At 46.7% G+C, this 20,746-nt stretch overlaps 1 protein-coding gene across 1 annotated transcript; it reads left to right on the forward strand.

The window, feature by feature from the left end:
• Positions 1-3,694: 3,694 nt before the first annotated feature.
• Positions 3,695-19,588, forward strand: LOC116523604 (H-2 class II histocompatibility antigen, E-S beta chain-like). Its single transcript, XM_032238719.1, has 7 exons — positions 3,695-3,852; positions 8,887-9,089; positions 10,358-10,630; positions 17,507-17,788; positions 17,941-18,054; positions 18,294-18,317; positions 19,459-19,588. The coding sequence occupies exons 1-7, from the start codon at positions 3,695-3,697 to the stop codon at positions 19,470-19,472; spliced, it is 1,068 nt and encodes a 355-aa protein (XP_032094610.1). The 3' UTR covers positions 19,473-19,588.
• The last annotated feature ends 1,158 nt before the right edge of the window (positions 19,589-20,746 follow it).

Here is a 20,746-nt window from a genome sequence, read left to right on the forward strand (position 1 = left end):
GACTCTCTAGATATCAAGACTTATCTTGTGTGTGTCTGTGTGTCTCTTTCCAAGCCTCCAGGAAGAATAAATAAATAAATGGAAAGGAATGTGTCTAGGCCCAGAAGCGACCTCCAAACTAATCAACAGCTGTCCCCCGGGCTCTTTGCCAGCTGGGTGACAAGCCGCCTTATTTCTGTTCTCATCATAAGCTGCCCCTTTCCAAGGAGGAGCAGAATATTTTAGGAAGTAGAGCAAAAGTCGGGTTTCCTTCGATCTCCGGCAATGAAATTAATATGGGGGTGGATTTGCCTTTCACTAATTTCACTTAATTCAATGCAGCGTTTCAATTCAATATGATGGGCTGGGTGGGTGGCAAATTCACTAGATAAACGAAATGCCGAAGGAAACCGGCCTTGGCTAAGAAGAGGGAAACGGGCTTTTTAATTGCTAAAATAAGAGGCTGCACCAAAATCCCCTTTTGGAAAGTGCAAAGAACTTTGAAGCCTCCGATTCCAGCCGCCCCCCCCTCCCCTCCCATCCACCCCCGCCCGGCAGATGTGGGAATCTCTCTGGGGAGTTGACTCCACAGGCTGTAATCAGGCTGACCCAAACCAGGGCCTGATCTCAACAGAATCCTGGACGCCCCAGACAAGGGGCCGACCTTGGTTGGCTCCCCCCCCCCCAGCCCCAACCTCCTTCAGCCAAGGACAAGGTTGGTCCTGACCCCCCCTTCCTCCCAGCCCTTCTTGGCTGCCTTCCATGGGAGACTGAAAGGAAGCCCAGATTGGAAGCCCTTTAATTGTAACAGACTTGGGAGGGACCTTGGAGGTCATCTAGTCCAACCCTCTGCTTGCGCAGGAGACCTATACTAGGGATTCGAACAAACTCCAAGATCCCCCACTGGTTATATGGCTGCATCTCCCCTCCCCACATGGTGGGCCTCCCCTCCAGGCTCTGCCCAGGTGCTCCTCCTGCATCCTCCTTGTCTCTAGGGGGGGGGGCATTTTCTTCTTAATCCCCCCCCCCAGCCTCTCCCAAACAGCTCCCTCTAAAGGTGGATTTTGAACAGATTCTCTCTCCACTCAGCTGGACTCATTTTCAAGGCTGTGATGCTCCCTTTTCTCCTGGCCTTGATTGGGGGGGGAAAGGCAGAGGCTGGGGGGGGGGGTGTCTTCTCTGGGGAAGGTGGTGTGGAGGCGGATTCTGCCATCTGGCCCTCAACATCACACCCCACTCACCCCATAGGTCACTGCATGCTTGGTGGTCTTGGCCTCCGACTGTCCCTTCCTGGCTGGATCCAAATGGTCGCATGGGAGGGAGGCCCAGGTGGGCTTTCGGTGGGTGGGTGGGTGGGAGGGAGTTCATTCAAAAGCTTCCACCTGCGAATTCTCGTCCCTCGTGTCCTGGTTAGACTACTGCAATTCAGTTTATGGAGGGGCCGGTTTGCCCTTGAAGTCTACCCAGAAATAATGGCTGGCCCAGCTCCCTGGCCAGGATTGGTGTGGCCACATCACACCCCCGATGTTGTGGCGGCCGGTTGTGAGTCCAATCTGCAGCTCTGCTTTCAAAGCCTCCTGTGGCTCAGGCCAGGATACCTGAAAGACCATCATCTGTCCACCCCAGAGGGCCAGAAAGCACCAGCTGAGGGTTCCCTCCTCCCCTTGGGGGCAGTTGAAGGTCTCTGTGGGGCTCCCCCCACCACAAGCACAACCTGCCCCTTGGCCCCACTTCAACGACTGCCAAAAACATGCCTCTCCTGGAGGGCCTTTGTGGGGGGGGGGGGGATTTTGTCATGGACGCTTTTAAAAGGGAATCTTAAAAACTTATTCAATGTCTGTAAATCGCCCAGATAAATGACACAAATAAAACATAAACATATTGCTATTTTTAATAGGAAACACGGAGGAACATTCAAAAATTCAGAATAACGTAAGTGTAGAATAACACGCAGATATTAAAAAAACGTTTGTTGATTATAAAGGTCCTTTAACTGTCCTATCTCTCATCTAAACTGCCAGCCGCAGAGTAAGGCAGGGATTCCCAACCTTGGCAGCCCCTGGAGGGTGCAGGGACTTCCAGCACCTAAAGTCCCCGGGTAGCTACGCTGGCTGGGGAATTCTGGGAGTTGAAGTCCACACCTCTCCCAGGTGCCAAATGTAGAGAAAGATGGTGTTAATTCACAACAAGATTGCAGCACCTAGAAGGCGGTGCTGACGTCACGATGACACGACGTGCGATCTAGAGGTCCCGAAATCGCAGTCGATACTTTTGCCGCTGGACGGTCAGTATAGACCTAAACCATCCCGCAGAGACGGAGATTGGGAAGAATACGTCTTGCTGATCTCAGGGACCCTGCAAAGTCCCTGATTGATCCTAGAGAAGTTCTAGCCGGCGACAAAAGCACTGTCAGCCTCTGCTTTGCTGTTGCTTCGGCTGCCATGAAATGGGGAGGGAGGGCATGGTATTTGGGAGGGGTTACTCATTGTGCTGGAGGAAGGTTCTGGAGTTCACCGGTTGATCGGACTACGCATGCGTGGGAGTTTCCCGCCAGGACTAACGGCACCGACATTCCATCTTCGTGATGCCTTTCGAAGTTATCTCGCACCTGACACTTGGGAGAATTATGATTGGACTGTAACTGTGATGCCAAGGGGTGGGGAATGGGCTATTCTATATATCAATCGCTTTCGCGCCTAAATATTCAGATTTTGCTTCGATATGCCTTTAATCATTTTTAATTAGTAAAAGTACACTTGATTTCCACACATGGAGTCTCGTGGTCTTTCTTTCCTAATTATTTAATGGAGAGGTGCTGACAAGCACAGCCAAAAGCTGATGAAGTTGGGACAGCTCCGGAATGGAAGGAAACGGAAAGAGAAAGTGTGTACAGCTGGTGAGGAAATTTTACTGTTTTAAAAGAGACTCCCCACCCCAAAAAAACCCTTAAAGCTAAATTAAATTTGAGAACAGAAGAAATAAGCGGCGAAATTAAGCTACGTTTGGATTGAATTGGACAGTGTGTTATCTTTCTTTTTAAATGCTATTTTATGGATGGAATTTGCGCAAGTCTTTTAAAGCAAACAGATTAGTCTTTCTTCTTCTATTTTTTTATTTTTGTAACCTATGGATTAAAATCCTTTTTTCCCCATTTCTACATGAGTTTTTTTTCCCTTTGTTCTACTTCATTTCATTCAAGAATTTTACTTCTTTTAAACCTGGAATATAAAAAAGAGACAAAAGGAATACAAAGAGGGTTGTAACATTACAGGGAAAAGAAGTAACACTGCCACCTGGAGGCTGGAGGTTTGAGGCTTGGAAACATTGTACTTTCATTTCTTTCTTTGATCACTTTGACTTTGCTCTTCAAGGCCTTGCAGCTTGTTTACAGGGAGTGATAAGAAGAAGAGCACGGCTTGTTTATGCAGGTGTTCTTTTGAACCTTATTGGCAACTGGAGAAAACGAGGCCTTATTGTGAAAGATTGTTAATGAATTTGTGGTTGATTTAATAAAAAGCTTTGAAAGCCAGAGTGGAAGTGTTTACCAGTTGGAAGAATGGCACAACATCAAGATCCAAAAGAAGCCTCAACATTGCAAAAGATAATGTTTGAAATTCAAAATTTACTAGAAGTATCAGAGAGAATTGAGAAGAAGCTGGAAAACTTAGAGCATATAACAGCAAAATGTGATGGAGGATTTGGAGATGTTTATGAAATGGAAAAAGTGGAGGTTAGAGTCCTAAAAGCTGAAGAGAATAACGAACACAAAGATAAGAAATCTGTTGACATCTACGGTGAACGGATTGTGGTTGGAAATGGGAAAAGTGGAATATGGAAAGGGGAGCGAGATGGCCAGGAACTCTACCCCAGATGGCAAGACACAGAAGAAGATAAAAGAGAAGAATAAAATAGAAGCTATAAACCCTTTGGAGCCTGGGGAGGGCGAGAAATAGCTTTTAAAAAGGCTGGACTCAGCTGACAGAGCAACGCCTCACGTGCCCTGGCAAATGGCTCCGCGTGCCATGGGTTCCCCATCCCGGGTGTAGGGTCTCCCCTACTCAAGCAGGGGGTTGGTCCGGATGACCTCTGAGAAACCCACCTGAAGCCATTCCTGGTGTGGAAGACATTTGCCATGGAGGGCAAGACCAGCTCTGTGGGAAAGATGGGGGAGTTCAGTGGGGCATCCCTGAATGGAAGACACCCCCCCTTCTTCCCAGCATCCTTCCAACTGAGCCTCGCCCCCTCCAGAGGTCATCCAGACTGGCTCTGCAGGACTCCAGCAGCCTCGATCTCTAAGGGCAGAACTTTCCCCTCCCCTTCCTCATCTGGGGTCTCGGGGTCACCACAGGAAGAATCGGTCAGTGTGTGATTGTAGGAATTGTCTCAAACAGGGAGAAGATTTGGGCTCCTGTTGGAAATCCCTCCCCTTGCAAGATAGCGTGGAAGAACTTGGAGGAGGGACAAACATCAAACATCTCAATGGCAGGAAAAAGAAATCAGATTTCCTTAAGAAAGAAAAGGAATTGTTGGTGAAAAGAGGCTTCATTGTTCAGGGGAACTGAACCAGCAATTCGTAGACAATCAAACCAGGGGGCTTAGCTGTTTCCCAGGTGTGGGGAACGTATCAAAGACGTGACTGAGGGGCTTAAAGAAATATTGAAGTCCACAGATTATTATTATCCCTTTTTCCATTTTCCTGCGGGGAGGAAAGAAAACGTCACTGGAAACATATTTAAAGAGGCTGCAACAAATGGACAACATTCTGATGTGAACAAATACGCTTCCATTCTACGGGTTACGATTATCCATTGATCCACCCGTCCATCATCCGTCCGTCTGTCCGTCCATCTACCCTGTTTCCCCCAAAATAAGCCCTACCTGAAGATATTGCAACACAGCAGCAGCCATGAGGTGACCATGTTCGCCCCCTCCTGCACCCCAAAAATAATAAGACATCCCGCCCCCCAAGGCCAAGGGCTTATTTTTGGTTCAAAAGAATATAAGACCCTGTTTTATTTTCCCAGAAACATGGTATCTATTTATATCTATCCATCCATCATCTACCTATCTATATCTATCTATCTATCTATCTATCTATCTATCTATCTATCTATCTATCTATCATCTATCTCTAGATCTCTAGACTGGAATACTGCAATGGGCTCTACATGGGGTTGCCCCTGAAGTGCATCCGGCGACTACAGCTAGTCCAAAATGCAGCCGCGCGAGTGATAGTGGGCGCACCTCGGTTCGCCCACGTTACACCTGTCCTCCGCGAGCTGCACTGGCTGCCTGTTGGTCTCCGGGTGCGCTTCAGGATAATGATGACCATCTTTAAAGCACTCCATGGTAGTGGATCTGGGTACTTGAGAGACCGCCTTCTGCCGATTACCTCCCTAAATCGACCAATCAGATCGCACAGACTGGGCCTCCTCCGAATTCCATCTGCCAGTCAATGTCGACTGGCGACCACACGGAGGAGGGCCTTTTCTGTTGCTGCCCCGACCCTATGGAACGAGCTCCCCATGGAGATCCGCACCCTCACCACGATCCAGACCTTCCGCGCAGCCCTCAAGATCTGGCTCTCCCAGCAGGCCTGGGGATAGGCTTCCAATTACCCGCCCGAGTGTTTGATTGCTGAATGAAAGTTGTGTTTTATTATTTTTCTTTTGTTCACAAAGTGTTTTGTTTTGACCTTGCACTTCCCCTCCCCTGTGGTTGTAAGCCGCCCTGAGTCCCCTCAGGGAAAAGGGCGGCATATAAATCCCAATAAAACCAAACCAAAACCAAACCAAACTATCTATCATCTATCTATCTATCTATCTATCATCTATCTATCATCTATCTATCTATCTATCTATCTATCTATCTATCTATCTATCATCTATCTATCTATCTATCTATCTATCTATCATCTATCTATCTATCTATCTATCTATCTATCTATCTATCTATCTATCATCTATCTATCTATCTATCTATCTATCTATCTATCTATCTATCCATCCATCCATCCATCCATCCATCCATCCATCCATCCATCCATCAAATTTAAATAGCTACCCATCTCACCACAAGTGATTCTGGGTCACATACAGCAAAGCTAAAAAGAGGAATATACTTTAAAGTATTTAAAAACACATTCAAAGCAATGAAAAAAACTTTAGAAAGAAGGAATATTAGGCAAAGAGTCACTTTTTTTAGTGCCATTGTAACTTTGTCTGGATGAACCGTTATAAGTCAAGGACTGTTTTCTTCAATGTGCTTTGACTGAGGGAGAAGGGACTCCATCTAATCAGGTGGTCGGGAAGAGCCCCTTCAGCCACTTCCGGTGGCCCAGAGGAAGAAAGGGGCTGCCCCACCTGGAGGCTCAGCCATGGGGCAGAGGAGGACAGTCCCTGAGCTGCCCTGATGAAGAATGGAGGCTTGTTGCCTGATGGATCCTGGCCAGTTCCCCAGTTCCGCTTCGGAGGAGCCCAACGCTTCAGGCTGGGGAAGCGAAACCGGAGCGTCTCTGCAGTTGTTGGGGGTTGGAGGAAGAAGTGCTGCTCTGTGTGTGTGTGTGTGTGTGTGTGTGTGTGTGTGTGTGTGTGTTGTATCAGGGGAGGGGGAAAGATGAAAAGAGCCTAGAAGTTCTGCTTTGATCAGGAGAGCGATGGGCCTCCCACCAGAGTCTGCCTGGATCTGGGGCCAGTTTTGTGTGACTGGGTGTGTCCAAACACACAATTGTGAGACCCATTCAGATTCTGCTGCCTCCTTCAGCTACAGGGGAGGGGGACACACCCAGTTCTGGCCTGCTGAGGCCAGTGAAGGGCAGGGTGGAGTTTGACCCCTCCAGTCCCTCCCCAATCCCTGGAAAGGATTCAGGCCATCTGAGGATACGAGCCCTGTGGGATGTCTGCCTGCTGCAGCTGGGAGAGGGTTGGGGCCCTGAGCCTGGCCTGATCAGGTATCACCAACATTAGCTGATATTTTATCATCAGCCCTCAACATCTGGCAGCTGCCCAGCCTCCGATGACCTCACCTAGGTGAGAGAGATCATCCTGGTTAGCCTGAGGATGGGAGGCCACCAGGAAGCACCTGGGCTACTCTATAGGCTGAAACCCCTCCAAGACAAGGAGGGTGAAGCTTCAGACCCTCCTTGAACTCATCTCCCTCAAAAGATATACTTCCCATTCCTCTTTTAGCCTGGCCTGATCTCCCTGGAACACTGCCCATCCCCCCTTCCTGCTGTTTGGAAGACCTCATGGGAACCCAATTCCCCTTGTCCAGAGAGAGGGGACAGGGTTAGAGTGGAGCAGAAACCCTAAAGGGGGGCAATGAAAGGGGGTCTCACCTTACTTGGTCCTTGCCCCCCCTTCTAAATACAGTAGCCTTTAAATCTTTCCCACCTTGATCTTGGGAGACTCGAACACAGGGCCCCATGGAACAAAATGAATTTCAAGGTAGGGAAAAGGAAAGTCCTACACTTAAGTCAAGAAAAGACACCAACTGTGCAGGTAAAGACTAGGTGAGGCTTGGCTCAGTGCCAGGAACTGTGAGAGTCTCTTGGGATCCTACTGGACAATCCCTTAAATAGGAGCCAGCCGTGTGTTGCAGCAGCCAAAAAAGCCAATGCAATCCTAGGCTGCCTCAACAGAGAAATGAAATCAAGATCAGGTGGAGCATTGATACCATTTTACAAAGCCTTAGTAGGGCCACACTGGGAATCCTGCATCCAGTTCTGGTCGCTAGGATGTAGAAAAGATGCGGAGACTCTGGAAAGAGAGCAGAGAAGAGCAGCAAAGAGGATGAGGGACGGACTGGAGGCTGAAACAGAGGAAGAACGGTTGCAGGAACTGGGCATGGCTGGTCTAGTGAAGAGAAGGACCAGGGGGGACATGCTGGCAGTCTTCCAACATCTCAGGGGCTGCCCCAAAGAAGAGGGAGTCAAGCTGTTCTCCAAAGCATCTGAGGGCAGCACAAGAACCAATGGGTGGAAACTAATCAAGGAGAGAAGCAACTTAGAACTAAGGAGGAATTTCCTGACAGTTAGAAGAATTCATCAGTGAAACAATTTGCCTCCAGAAGTTGTGAATTCTCCAACACTGGAAGTTTTTAAAAAGATGTTGGATAACCATTTGTCTGAAGTGGTGTAGGGTTTCCTACCTAGGCAGGGGGGGTGGACTAGAAGACCTCCAAGGTACCTTCCAACTCTGATATTCTATTCTATTCTAAGGAGGGGGCTGGGAGGGACCCAGGGATGCTGGGGAGCAGCGGGGGGGGGGGAAGGAGCTGAGACCCCCCAAGAGAGACTTTGGGGAAGGGGTTGGAGGGCAAGAGAAGTGGGAGCTTCAAGGCCCAAATCCCTTTGGAGCCCCCAAAGCTTCTTCCGTTAAAAGAGGAAGGAGACGGAAAGCGAAAGAGGGAAACTGAGGCATTTTCAGACCTGAATCCACAAATGCCACCAAAACTACGGATAAGAAAAAGAATTTTGGCAGCTTCGAAAAATTCACTTTTTCCTCTGAATCTCAAACTTGAAAGTCAAGGAAGAGGAGAGCTTGGAGCCCTTTTGGGGAGCCCCTTAATTTGGGGAGGGGACCAAGGACCCCCCACCCCATAATCCCCGAATCCTCAATCAGGACCTGGAGGGGGGGAGGGGAGGCTTTGAGAGAAGGGCCTCGGAAATTAACTCCCCCAAACTCTCCCTTTTGTGAAGGGGGAGGGAGACCCTCCCTTTGAGGTGGTCTTAGAATATTCTGGGGAGGGAAAAGGGGTCTTGGGCTGAATAACCAACTCGAGTTTCTTCTCTGCGCCGAACTAAGTCTTCTATCGGGCGAATTCAAGGGAGGCTCTGCCCGGAGACCGATGACGCTGCAGAAGGGAGGATTCCCATTGGTCCTCCTGCTCCTTCTGGACACTCCCAAGGCCGAAGTCCGAGGAAAACTCCTCCTCCGCCCAATCCAGACCCTCCGATTCCGCCTCTGGGGCTGGAGGCATCGGCGTCTTTCTCCTCTGTCTTCGGGGGCGCTTGTGGGGCGGCATCCATGGCTTCTGCTGGACTCCCCCTGATGCTGCTGGTGGGGGCGCTGGCCCGGATCCCCGGAAGCGAAGGGGGAAGGAGACCCCCGGTAAGGAGGGGGCTGGGCGGGGGAGGAGGGGGTTGGGGTGGGGAGGAGGTTGGGAAAGACCCCCGGAGGGGGAAGGAAACTGCTGGGTCTCCAGAGCCTCCAACAGCCTCGATCTCTGCGTGGTCTCCTCCCCCTTCCTCCCCAATTCCCCCACTCACAGGAGAACGGAGAGGAACCCCACCCCTTTTCCCCGAGGGCAGCCGAGGTGGGGGTCGCAGCCAGGCGCCTCTCTCGGTCGTCCTCCCCCAGCGTCTGGGTGGGAGGGGGCTGCCTGGAAAGAGGAAGGGAAGGGAAAGCGAAAGCGAAAGAGGGAAAGTGAGGCATTTTCAGCCCTGAATCCCCAGAAGGAAAAAGAGCCATTTGAGCAAAAGGATTTTGGCTTCTTCAGAAACTTCACTTTTTCTTCTGAATCTCAAATTTGAGGCTTTGGAGGTCAGGCAAGAGGGGAGCTTCCGTCCCTTCTGGGGGAGACCCTGAATTTGGGGAGGAGACCAAGAACCCCCCATCACCTCCCCCATAATGCTCCATTGCTTAATCGGGGCCTGGAGGGGGAGGGGGAAGTGAGAGAAGGGGATTTGGGGGCTCTGAGTGGCTCCTCTCAATTGGCTCTCAGAAACTTCCCTTTTTGAAGGGGGCTGGAGACCCTCCCTTTGAGAGGCTCTTGGGGGAGGGTGCATGGGGTCTTTGAGGGGATAGGAAACAGGTGTGATCCCCGAGGATCCCCCCAAAGGAGGGAGTTGGGCTGAAGATGAGAGGGAAAGAGGGAAAGTTGGGGCGACCCAGGGAAGGTGGGGGTTGTAGGGCTGGGAGACCCCAGGAATCTCAGTCTAGATGTCCTCATTGTGACCCATGTTCCCCTCCCCCCCAATGGAAGAGAGAGAGTGGGAGATATGGATATTAGCTTCCCTCCAGCCCTCCCCCCATCATTCCTCCCCCTTTAGATCCAACCTTCCCTGCTCGACCAGCTGAGCTTCTGCCTGCCTTTCCCCCCCCCTGGGAGTGTGGAGGGGGTCCACCAGGAGGCTCCTCCCACCCTCCCCTCCTTCCTTCCTGCCCCCCACTCAGACCCCCTCCCGCCCAGTAAATCTGCTCCCCTCTGGGACTGAGAGAGTCCCCTTCCCTGCTCCAGGGGGCGTCTTACGCCTGTCTTTTCCGGAAGGTGCCCCGCCATCCTCCCTTCCCGAGTGGATCCCCCCCCTTTGCTAGCGGCTGGGAACGATGGTCCCTGGAGTCCCTCCTGACTGTCCTGCTCCTCCTCCCCCTCCCAGCCCATTTCCTCTACCAGACGAAGCACGAGTGCCGCTTCCTCAACGGGACGCAGAGGGTGAGATACATATACAGGGACATCTACGACCGGCAGGAGATTCTCAGCTTCGACAGCGACCTCGGGAAGTTCGTGGCCGTCACGGAGTTGGGGAAGGCGGATGCGGACTATTTCAACAGCGATAAGCAGTACCTGCAGTACGAGAAGGACGCTGTGGATCTCTTCTGCCGGCACAACTACGAGATTCTCCAGGGCGGCCCTGTGGTTGGCCGGAGAGGTGAGTCCGAGGGGAGGGGGCAGTTTGGGGGAGGGGGGAGTTTGGGGGAGGGGGGAGTTTGGGGGAGGGGGGAGTTTGGGGGAGGGGGGAATTTGGGGGAGGGAGGAGGGGGAGTTTGGGGGCGGGGGGAGTTTGGGGGAGGGGGGAGTTTGGGGGAGGGGGGAGTTTGGGGGAGGGGATGCTCGGACCCCCCTTTTCCTTCCCTTCCCTTGATGGAGACTCTCCCGGGTGAAGTTTCCTTCTTGAGTTCTTCTCCTCCTCCCTCCAATCCTCCCTCCGACCCTCATTCCCACAACTCCCCCTTTTCCTCCCAAATCTCCCCCTGCCCGGAATCTGGGATCCCCTGGATCCCCCTCCCCCCAAGAGATCAAACCTATTCATCCACCAACTTTTAGAGCTCAGGAAATAAGTAGGTAAGAAAGTAAAATAAATAACTACATGAAATTAAATCAACACATTAAAATTGAATGAATAAATGAAAAATTAAAACTTAATAAAATAAAAAATAAAATATATACACAAATAATAAAAAATACATAAACAATAAAATGCATTAATAATAAAAATACATAAATAATAAAATAAATACATAATAAAATATATTCATAAATAATATAACATACAAATAAAAAATTAAATAAATCAATAAACTGGCTAAATGAAATATATATAATAAACTAAACAATTAAAATATAAATCCACCCATCCAGATAGAATTTATAATCATGAATCCGACCGGAATCAAACCGGAATCCTGGTCTGGCGTTTCCTCTGCCTTGAGCAGAACTGATTCAGAGGCTGAGAAATTTCATTCAGCTGATTTTGGGGGTCTGGGAGAAAAGCCCCCCTTGAAGCCCCCTTTTTGCCCACAGACTCAGCTTCCCCTGCAGCCCCATCGCTTCCGTCTTCCTTCCTGGGGAGGCTCCTGATTTGGGGGAGGGGAGAGTCCAAAACCCCCCACAAACCTTAAGACTGAATTTGGGGTCCCTGGATTGTTTGAGCGTCTCTTCCACATTCTTTGCAAACTGCCCAGATTTGTCTTCCTAATTTACATTCACCGCCTAATAATAATAATAATTGTACTTATTTCATGGGGTTTCAGAGGCCGAACATGGTGGAAATGAAGGATTCCGGCTGCCCTTGTTGCCATCCGGCTTTTCCAGGGGGATTTTCCTCCTTTGATGGGAAGTGGGAAAAGGGAAGAATATCCTGAGTCTGAGCTTCCCATTCTCCAGAAATCATGTCTGACCACAGAGTGAAATCAGAGGTTTCTCCCCCATCAGAGGGGAAAAAACCAGCCCCATCCTAAGAGAGAAAGGCCTTTGACGGGGAGATCCTGGGCTTTTCCTCCTTCCCTCAATTATTCCATATTTCAGGGGAACCGAAAGAGATTTTGGTCTCCACAGATTCCGTCTCATTCTCACTCCATGTAAGAGGATATCAGAATTAAATAAATATTCCGTGCATTTAGAGCAAATTGTTGTTCCGGCTGCAGTTCAGGAGACCTGAAATCATTGGATGTTTCTTGAGTCTCTTTGGGGGGATTTTCTCTTCCTTTTTCTTTGGCTTCTGAGCTGACTTTCCTCTCCGGAGAGATCCGGGCGTCTCCTTCCCCCCAAGGGGCCAAAGCTTTTCTCTGGCCACCAAGAGAGGCTCTCAACAAAGACAGGTAGAGAATTAGGAGGATGGAAGAAGAAATTCAACTATTGTCAGTAAATATTAAGGGTTTAAATTCGCCAACAAAAAGAAAGCATATCTGGACAAAATTAACAAAACAAAAGGCAGATATAATAGGCTTACAGGAAACACGCATTAAAAACCAAGATATAAAATACCTGGAATGTCCTAAATTAGGAAAATTATGTGCAGCATCAGCAGCAGAAAAGAGAGAAGGGATAGCGATATATGTTAAAGATGGGATAAAGACAAATTTAATTTATGCAGATCCAAAGAGAAGAATATTAATGATAGAGATATGGATAAATCAAAAATCAATACTACTGGTAGCAATATACGCCCCAAACGAAAATCAGAAGGACTTTTATAAAAAATGTCATGAAAAAATTAGAGAAATTGGAGTGAGGAATATCTGCATAATAGGAGATTATAATGCCATAGTAGACAGTAAAAAAGATTACATAAGTGACAAAAGAACTAAAAATAAAAAAAAGTATTACCAACAACCTGTTTTGAGATGATGGAGGAATTAAACTTGATAGATATTGGAAAAAAAATGGAACCAGAAAAAAAACAATTTACTTTTTATTCCAACCCACACCAATCTTGGTCACGGATTGACATGGCATGGATGAATGGAGAAATTGGGGCAGAAATACATACAATTGAAATATTACCAAATACTTGGGCAGATCACAACCCCATTAAAATAATCTGGAAAGGGGGGGAAAAAGACTAGGCAAAGATGGATGTTAAATCTGCAAATATTAAAAGAAAAAGAATTTATTCAAAAATGCAGAAACAAATTGGAGTTATTCCTTAAGGAAAACACAAAAGAACAGACATCTATACAAAAGTTAGGGGACACCATGAAAGCTTATTCCTGTGGAATTATTATAGCGTATTCAGCAAAAAGAAATAAAGAAAAATGGGTACAACAGAAGATATTAGAGGAGGAAATCAAAAATTTAGAAATAAAATTACAAAATAAGCCACAAAGTGACAACATTAGAAAGGATTGGATTAATTAGCAAAACATAAATTAAATATATTAGACCAGGAAGAAATGGTAAACGGCCTAAAACTAACAAAACAAAACTTCTTTGAGTGAGCAAATAAACCGGGGAGGTGGCTGTCATAGAGATTGAGGAAAGAAAGAGAAAAAGAAAGATTAATATATCAACTTCAAGAGGAAACTGCTGAACTACAACATACAATGGAAGGGAAGAAAAAGATTGCATACAAGTACTTTGGGAATCTGTATAAAGGGGAATAAGTAGATGGAAAACAAATAAAAGGATATTTAAATGGAGAAGAAACCCCGACAATAGCAGAAGATCTGAAAGAAATGTTGTCAAAAAAACAAAAACAAAACTAGAATTGAAACAGGCGATTCAGAAAGAGAAAAATAATAAAACGCCAGGCCCAGATGGATTCCCAGCAGAATGGTACAAAATAACAGATGAATTGAAGGAATCGATAGAACCTTTGATGCTGGAGATGTATAATGAGGCACTGATGAAAGCAAAAATTCCAGACTCATGGAAGGAAGCGCATATTACATTAATATTTAAGGAAGGTGCAGATAAAAAACAGATTCAAAACTATAGGCCAATCTCGTTGTTGATTGCCGTCTATAAAGTATTCACAACAATAATAGCGGAGAGATTGAAAAAACTATTAAATGGCTATATACATCCAGACCAAAATGGATTTCTCCCAACAAGACAAATCAGGAATAACACTGGAATAATAGCAAATATTTTAGGGTACTATGAGGCGCATCCAGAGAAACAAGTGGCATTCGTCTTTCTGGATGCACAGAAGGCATTTGACAATTTAAATTGGGAATTCATGATACAACAAATTAAGAATATGAAATTAGGGGACCAATTTGAAAGATTAATAGGAACAATATACTCCACCCAAAGGGCAAATATATTACTAAATAGGGAAAGTACAGATACCTTTAAAATAATGAAAGGAGTAAGGCAGGGATGCCCATTATCACCTCTGCTCTTCATCCTGACGCTTGAAAGTCTTTCAATAAGAATTAGACAAAATTCGGAGATAAGAGGAACTAAAATTTAAAAAAGAGGAATATAAAATCCAGGCCTTTGCAGACGATTTGGTATTCATTATAGAAGACCCACTAGAAACAGGAAACAGCTTAATGCAAAAACTAGGAAAATATGGAGATGTAGCAGGGTTAAAGATTAATAGAGAAAAGACTAAAATGATAACTAAAAATTTGAAGGAAGAACAAAATAAAGAATTAGAAAGAATAATAGGACTGCAAGTGACAAAGAAAGTTAAATATCTTGGAATATGGCTAACTGCAAAGTGCTCAACTATAAATTATACAAAATTAGTGCAACAAATAAAAAAAGATCTAGAACTATGGGGGAAACTACAACTAACGTTATTAGGGAAAATAGCAGCGATAAAAATGAATGTACTACCCAGACTATTATACCTATTTCAAACAATCCCCATAAAATTAGGAATTTTTTTTACTGAATTGAATAAGATTCTATTAAAATTTATATGGCAAGGGAAGAAAGACAGGATATAGTTGAAAGCTCTACAGGATGACAGAAGCAGAGGTGGTATGGGACTCCTGGACTGGGAGCTTTATTACAAAATAGCAGCACTAACATGGATCAGGGATTGGATAAATTTAAAAAATAAAAGAATACTAACATTAGAGGGCCACGATTTGCAAACGGGATGGCATTTTTTCCTATGGGAAGAGGGTAAAAAGAAACAAAAATGCTTTCACAGACACTATATTAGAGATGCACTGATACAGGTCTGGAATAAAATTAGAGAAAAATATTACATGAAAATACCGACATGGCTTTCCACTATGGAAGCCATGACACATCCCAATACACGAGATCTATCGAAAATGGTTAGATATAGTGAAATTTTAGGCAGCCAAGGGAATTTGAAAACAAATCCAGAATTAAAGGAGCAGAATATAAATATAGATTGGTGGCCATATCTCCAACTACAATCGAGATACAAAAAAGACGTAAAAGAATATGGAATATACACAGAATTACAACAAATAGATAAAATTTTAATTGGCCCGGAAAATAAATTCATAACGAAAATTTACAGTTATTTATTAGAAGTAACATTAGAAGAAGAAAAAGTTAAAGGTTGCATGATAGCGTGGGCCAAAAGCTTTGGTTACAACATAGATCTAGTGGATTGGGAAAGAATTTGGAGCACAAATTATAAACTAACACGATCAGCAGCACTTAAAGAAAATATATACAAAATGTTTTATCGTTGGCATTTATCACCAACAAGATTGGCTAAAATGTACCCAAACATGCAGCCGACCTGCTGGAAGTGTAAAAAAGTACAAGGGACCTATTATCACATATGGTGGACCTGCCCGGAAACACAAAAATGTTGGACAAAAATTTGGAAATGGGTGCAAGAAATTACAGGAGAACAGATAAAATACAAACCCGAAATCTTCCTACTGGGAATAATCAAAGGGAAATATACAAAGAAAATTAAGTACATATTAACACATCTGCTAACTACAGCTAGAGTAGGATTTGCCCAATGCTGGAAACAAAATAATACCCCCTCGGACGAATTAGTGATAAAAAAAACCTTTGGATTGAGCAGAGATGGACAAATTAACAGTGAAATTAAAAGATAAAGAAGAGTCGGAATATTATGAAATATGGAACAATTGGTACAAATGGCTGCAAAATAGGAACAAAATTAATTAAGCCAAAAAACAATATATATAAATATATATAGAACTGTGTATAAAGTGTGTAAATATAGAAGGGAAATATTATATACATGTACAGGTATGATGACATAACAATGTTGATGTAATGATTGTAAGGTGCTGTAGAAGGGAATAAATAATAAGAAAATCTGTCACAATAAATAAAGAAATATTCCGTGCATTTAGAGCAAATTGTTGTTCCGGCTGCAGTTCAGGAGACCTGAAATCATTGGATGTTTCTTGAGTCTCTTTGGGGGAATTTTCTCTTCCTTTTTCTTTGGCTTCTGAGCTGACTTTCCTCTCCGGAGAGATCCGGGCATCTCCTTCCCACGAGGGGCCAAAGCTTTTCTCTGGCCACCAAGAGAGGCTCTCAGCCTTTCCTGAACTCTCCCCAAAATTAACTGAGCCTCGATTTCTCTGGGAAAAATCCCATCTGAGTTTTATGCTTGTTGTTCAATGAACCCCAACAAAGGAGCATCTCAATAATTGCAATACTTTAACCCCAAACCTCCCAAAATTAGCATCGATTCTATGGGGGCTTCATCAGAAAGATAAATGTAACTCTGGGTCACATTATTCACTGCATTCGGCATTAAAGTTGATATTAAAAAATAAAGCTTGAATATCACCGTGTGAGGCAGACAAAATGCATTGTGTGTTCCTGCTGTTTTAAACTGAGAGGTCTCCAAATGTGGATTGAATTAAATTCCTGGATGGACAGAAGGAGAAAGTGGTGTCTCGGAGGAGGGTGGGGGGTGTTTAAAAATAAAAAATGGGACTTCTGTTGGGTGTGCAGAGGAAATGATAGGCAGTGATGATCCCTGCGGCCTGGAACAGCTGATAGGTGGAATTTCGGGAGGTTTTTAAGGAGAGATTGGACAGCCTCTTGGCTGAAATATTACAGGGTTTCCTGCCTGAGCAGGGGGTTGGACTAGAAGACCTCCAAGGCCCCTTCCGACCCTGTTATTCTGTTCTTCTGCTGTGGGATTTGCCTATTTTGACGATTCTTCCCTTTTGATGAGGATCACCTGATCCCAACCAGGAAGGATTTAGGTTTCCCTCATTTTTCAGGATCCCTTTTCATCTCTTCCTGCAATTTGCTTTGGAAGGTGACTCCAAACACCGTCCCAGAGGTCTTTTCTCAAAAGGCAACTGGACTTTGTTTTTCCTTCAAGACATTTTGCTTCTCATCCAAGAAGCTTCGATTTGGGCCCTCGGAACTGAAGAAACTTCTCGGATGAGAAGCAAAATGTCTTTTGGGGGGAAAAAAATCTCCTTTGGGACAACCAAGACCTGGATTGACTGAGAATCTCCACAGAAACTCAAAACACGGAATATTTTTAAGAGAGAAAAGGAGTCTTGAACTAACCAACTTGGTCTTCTGTTCTGGGCCCTCCTGTGTCTCTCATGTGCCTCCTTCCCCTCCTTCCCTCCAGCCAAGCCCACCGTCACCATCTCCCCCACCAAGATGGAACCCGATTCCCCCAACATCATCCTCCTCTGCACCGCGACGGGCTTTTACCCCGTGGAGATTGAGATCCAGTGGCTGAAGAACGGAAAACCGGAGAAGGAGGGCGTGGCCTATGGGGAGGAGCTTCAGAACGGAGACTGGACCTACCAGCTCATGGTGATGCTGGAGACCCAGCCCCAGCGGGGGGACGTCTACACTTGCAAGGTGGAGCACGCCAGCCTGGAGGCCCCCATCACTGTCCAATGGGGTAAGCCCCTCCCGTCCTGCTCTGGGGACCACATCCTACCCTGAGAAGGGGGAGAGACGCTCCCTGTCTGGGGAGAGTCAGAATGGACCCTCCTCCTGGGGGAAGGTGGGCCTGATCCTCCTGCTCAGGTGAGGCTCCTTCTCCTTCCCCAGAGCCCCGTACCTCCAGCTCTGCCAAGAGCAAACTCTGGACGGGGATAATGGGAGCTGTGATAGGAGTGGCCTTCTTTGCGGTGGGGCTCTTCTCTTACCTGAGGGCCAAGAAAGGTGAGTCTGGGGGGCTGGATGAGAGGTTGTCGGGAGGGGACCATCTAGGGGAGGCCTCTCATCAAGCTCAGCAGGTGGCCAAGAGGGTCTCCTTGAGAAATATTTTAGTCAGCTTCTCTTGTTTGAGGGGCTATTAAGGGAAGATCATGCAACCTATTATGGACTATCGAAGGGGAGGGGGACCCCCTGAGTCCTCCAGATCCATGAAGGGTCCTGATTGGGTCTTTTTCTCCTTCCAGCAATACCCATCCAACCTCCTACAGGTGAGTTTCTCCTCTTCCTCCCTCATCTGAAGTCCTGTGGATACAGCAACGTTATGAAATTTGGGGCAGCTTTTACTTACAGAGATCTGAAAAAGTATTGCAATCAAAAACGAAAGCTAAAATCTTGCCCAGAATCTTTCCATGTTTTGGGAAATTGCAAAAGGGAAGGGAAGAAGGGGGCCATTCCTTCCCATTCCTCCCTCAAGGCGGAAGGACCCCAAGGTTTACATTCCCACATGCATTTTGTAAGCAACCCACCCATTCAGTTAGGCTCACTGTGGAAGGGGGTTCCTGAGGGTATTCAGGCAGGGGGACAAATTCCACCCCTGTGGCTATTTTAAAAGGGGTGAGTCCAATGCTACTATGCACTGTGGTGTTGAAGGCCACTTCAGCAAATGGCAAGAGATGTTCCCACCTAAATTGTTGATAATTGACGTAGGATCTCAGGTATTGTTCTATCACTGCATTAGCTCATTCCGCAGCTCCATTGGTGCTTGGATGGAAGGTGGAGCTAAGCCTTTGAGATGACCCTATCAACTTAATGAACTCCCTCCTAAACTTCACCATGAACTGGACTGCCCTCCCCCATCCGAGATGATCCTTCTTGGCCCCCATTCAGACTCATTTGGGTTCATTAGTTGGAGCTGGAACAGGCTCCTCTTCCTGACCCCCCCTTCTCCTTGTGAGAATTCACACAATTTCTGGCCAAGTGACGCCGGGCTGCCCCCTTAATGAACTCCCTCCAAAACTTCCATGTGAAATGAATCCCCCCAATTTCTGGCCAAGTGCCCCATCGCTCCGCCTTTTCCTGCCACCCCCTTTGTAGCCCCATCTTCTTTGTTCATATGGAAGGTCTGCAGGGAGGGGGGAGGGGGTTGTTCTCATAATTAACCCTCTAATTAAGTGAGGGATAATTCCAAAATCCCCTGGAGATGAAATGGGGAGGAATCCCTCATCCATCTCAGCCTTTTTGTTCCCGCAATGGGCACATCCTCCCTCTATCTGTCCCTGCCCATCAACCCCCCCCTGCAGTGTGGGTCTGCCTTTGGGGTTGGGGGACTAAAAGGGAAGATAAATATGATTTTTACACTAAAAGTTTCTCTTTATATTCTAATTTTCTTCCCCATCTCTTTTTCTACAGCACTCATGAATTAATCCTGCTCTCTGATGCAAAAGGAAATTATTTCTTTAGTAGCTGATGTGTCAGCCTCTGCTTTGCTGCTGCTTCGGCTGCCATTGAAACGGGGAGGGGGGGCATGGTATTTGGGAGGGGTTTACTAATTGTGCTGGAGGAAGATTCTGGAGTTCTGCTGCCTGTCGGACTGCGCATGCGGAGGAGGTTTCCCGCCAAGGCCAACGGCACCGACATTCCATCTTGATGATGCCTTTCGAAGTTATCTCGCACCTGACAATTGGGAGAATTATGATTGGACTGTGCATGGGATGCCAAGGGGAGGGGAATGGGTTATTTTATATATCACTCGCTTTCGCGCCTAAATAATCAGTCTTCGCTTTGCTACGCTTCTGATCATTTATAATTAGTAAAAGTACACTTGATTTCTATCAATGGAGTCTTGTGGTTTTCTTTCTTAATTACTCAATGAAGGAGTGCTGACATGATGATTCTTCGTTCTGTTTGCAACCTCTGAGAAATGGAGGCTGAAGTGGAAGGTTGGGGAGAGGAGAAGAATTTCAGCCTGGACCTTCTGCTGCTGAGACTCCCCCCAGGCTTCCGTTGAGGGCCTCCCTTTCTTGGGAGGGGGGATTGCAGACGATCTAGACTGCCCCCAGGAATGCTGGGTGAACCTGTCCCTCCAGCCCCCTCATCTCTCCTAGCTTTGAACCCACAGCAGCTTCATCTACATTATTCTTACTATTAATCACTTCCCTTCGCTTTGCTATAAAGGAATAAACTTCTGATGTAAGAAAAACCTGGAATTCTTCCTTCCTTCCTCTTCCTCCTCTTTGCTACCCCCACAGGAGGCTCCTCCCTCCGCTGCCTCTGGGTCGACCATCCTCGCTGCTTCCGGTCAGAAGCCAGAACTGGTTTGGGTGGGCATATCCAGGGAGGGGAAGAGTCTGGACTCCCTCCTGCTTGGAGGCCCCCCTTCCCCTCAAGGCCCCTCTTGAGGAGCAGAATGCCAGCAGACACAGTCGGCTCCAAGCACTTTTGGGGAGCCATTGGTGGCAATTTCCCCCTACCCTCACCCAGCCATTTGAGCCAATTTCTCTCCTTCACAACCGGAGGCTCCTGCCCCATTTTGACACCCATAGCCTCCCTCCCTCTTTGGGGCTCAGATTCTAATGGTATGGGGTCTCCTGCTTGATGGTACAGATGGTGATGTGTCTCCCCTACTCGAGCAGGGGGTTGATCTAGATGACCTCTGAGAAATCCACCTGAAGCCATTCCTGATGTAGAAGATATTTGC

This window comes from Thamnophis elegans, unplaced genomic scaffold, assembly GCF_009769535.1.
Source record: "Thamnophis elegans isolate rThaEle1 unplaced genomic scaffold, rThaEle1.pri scaffold_59_arrow_ctg1, whole genome shotgun sequence".
Lineage (NCBI taxonomy): Eukaryota > Metazoa > Chordata > Lepidosauria > Squamata > Colubridae > Thamnophis > Thamnophis elegans.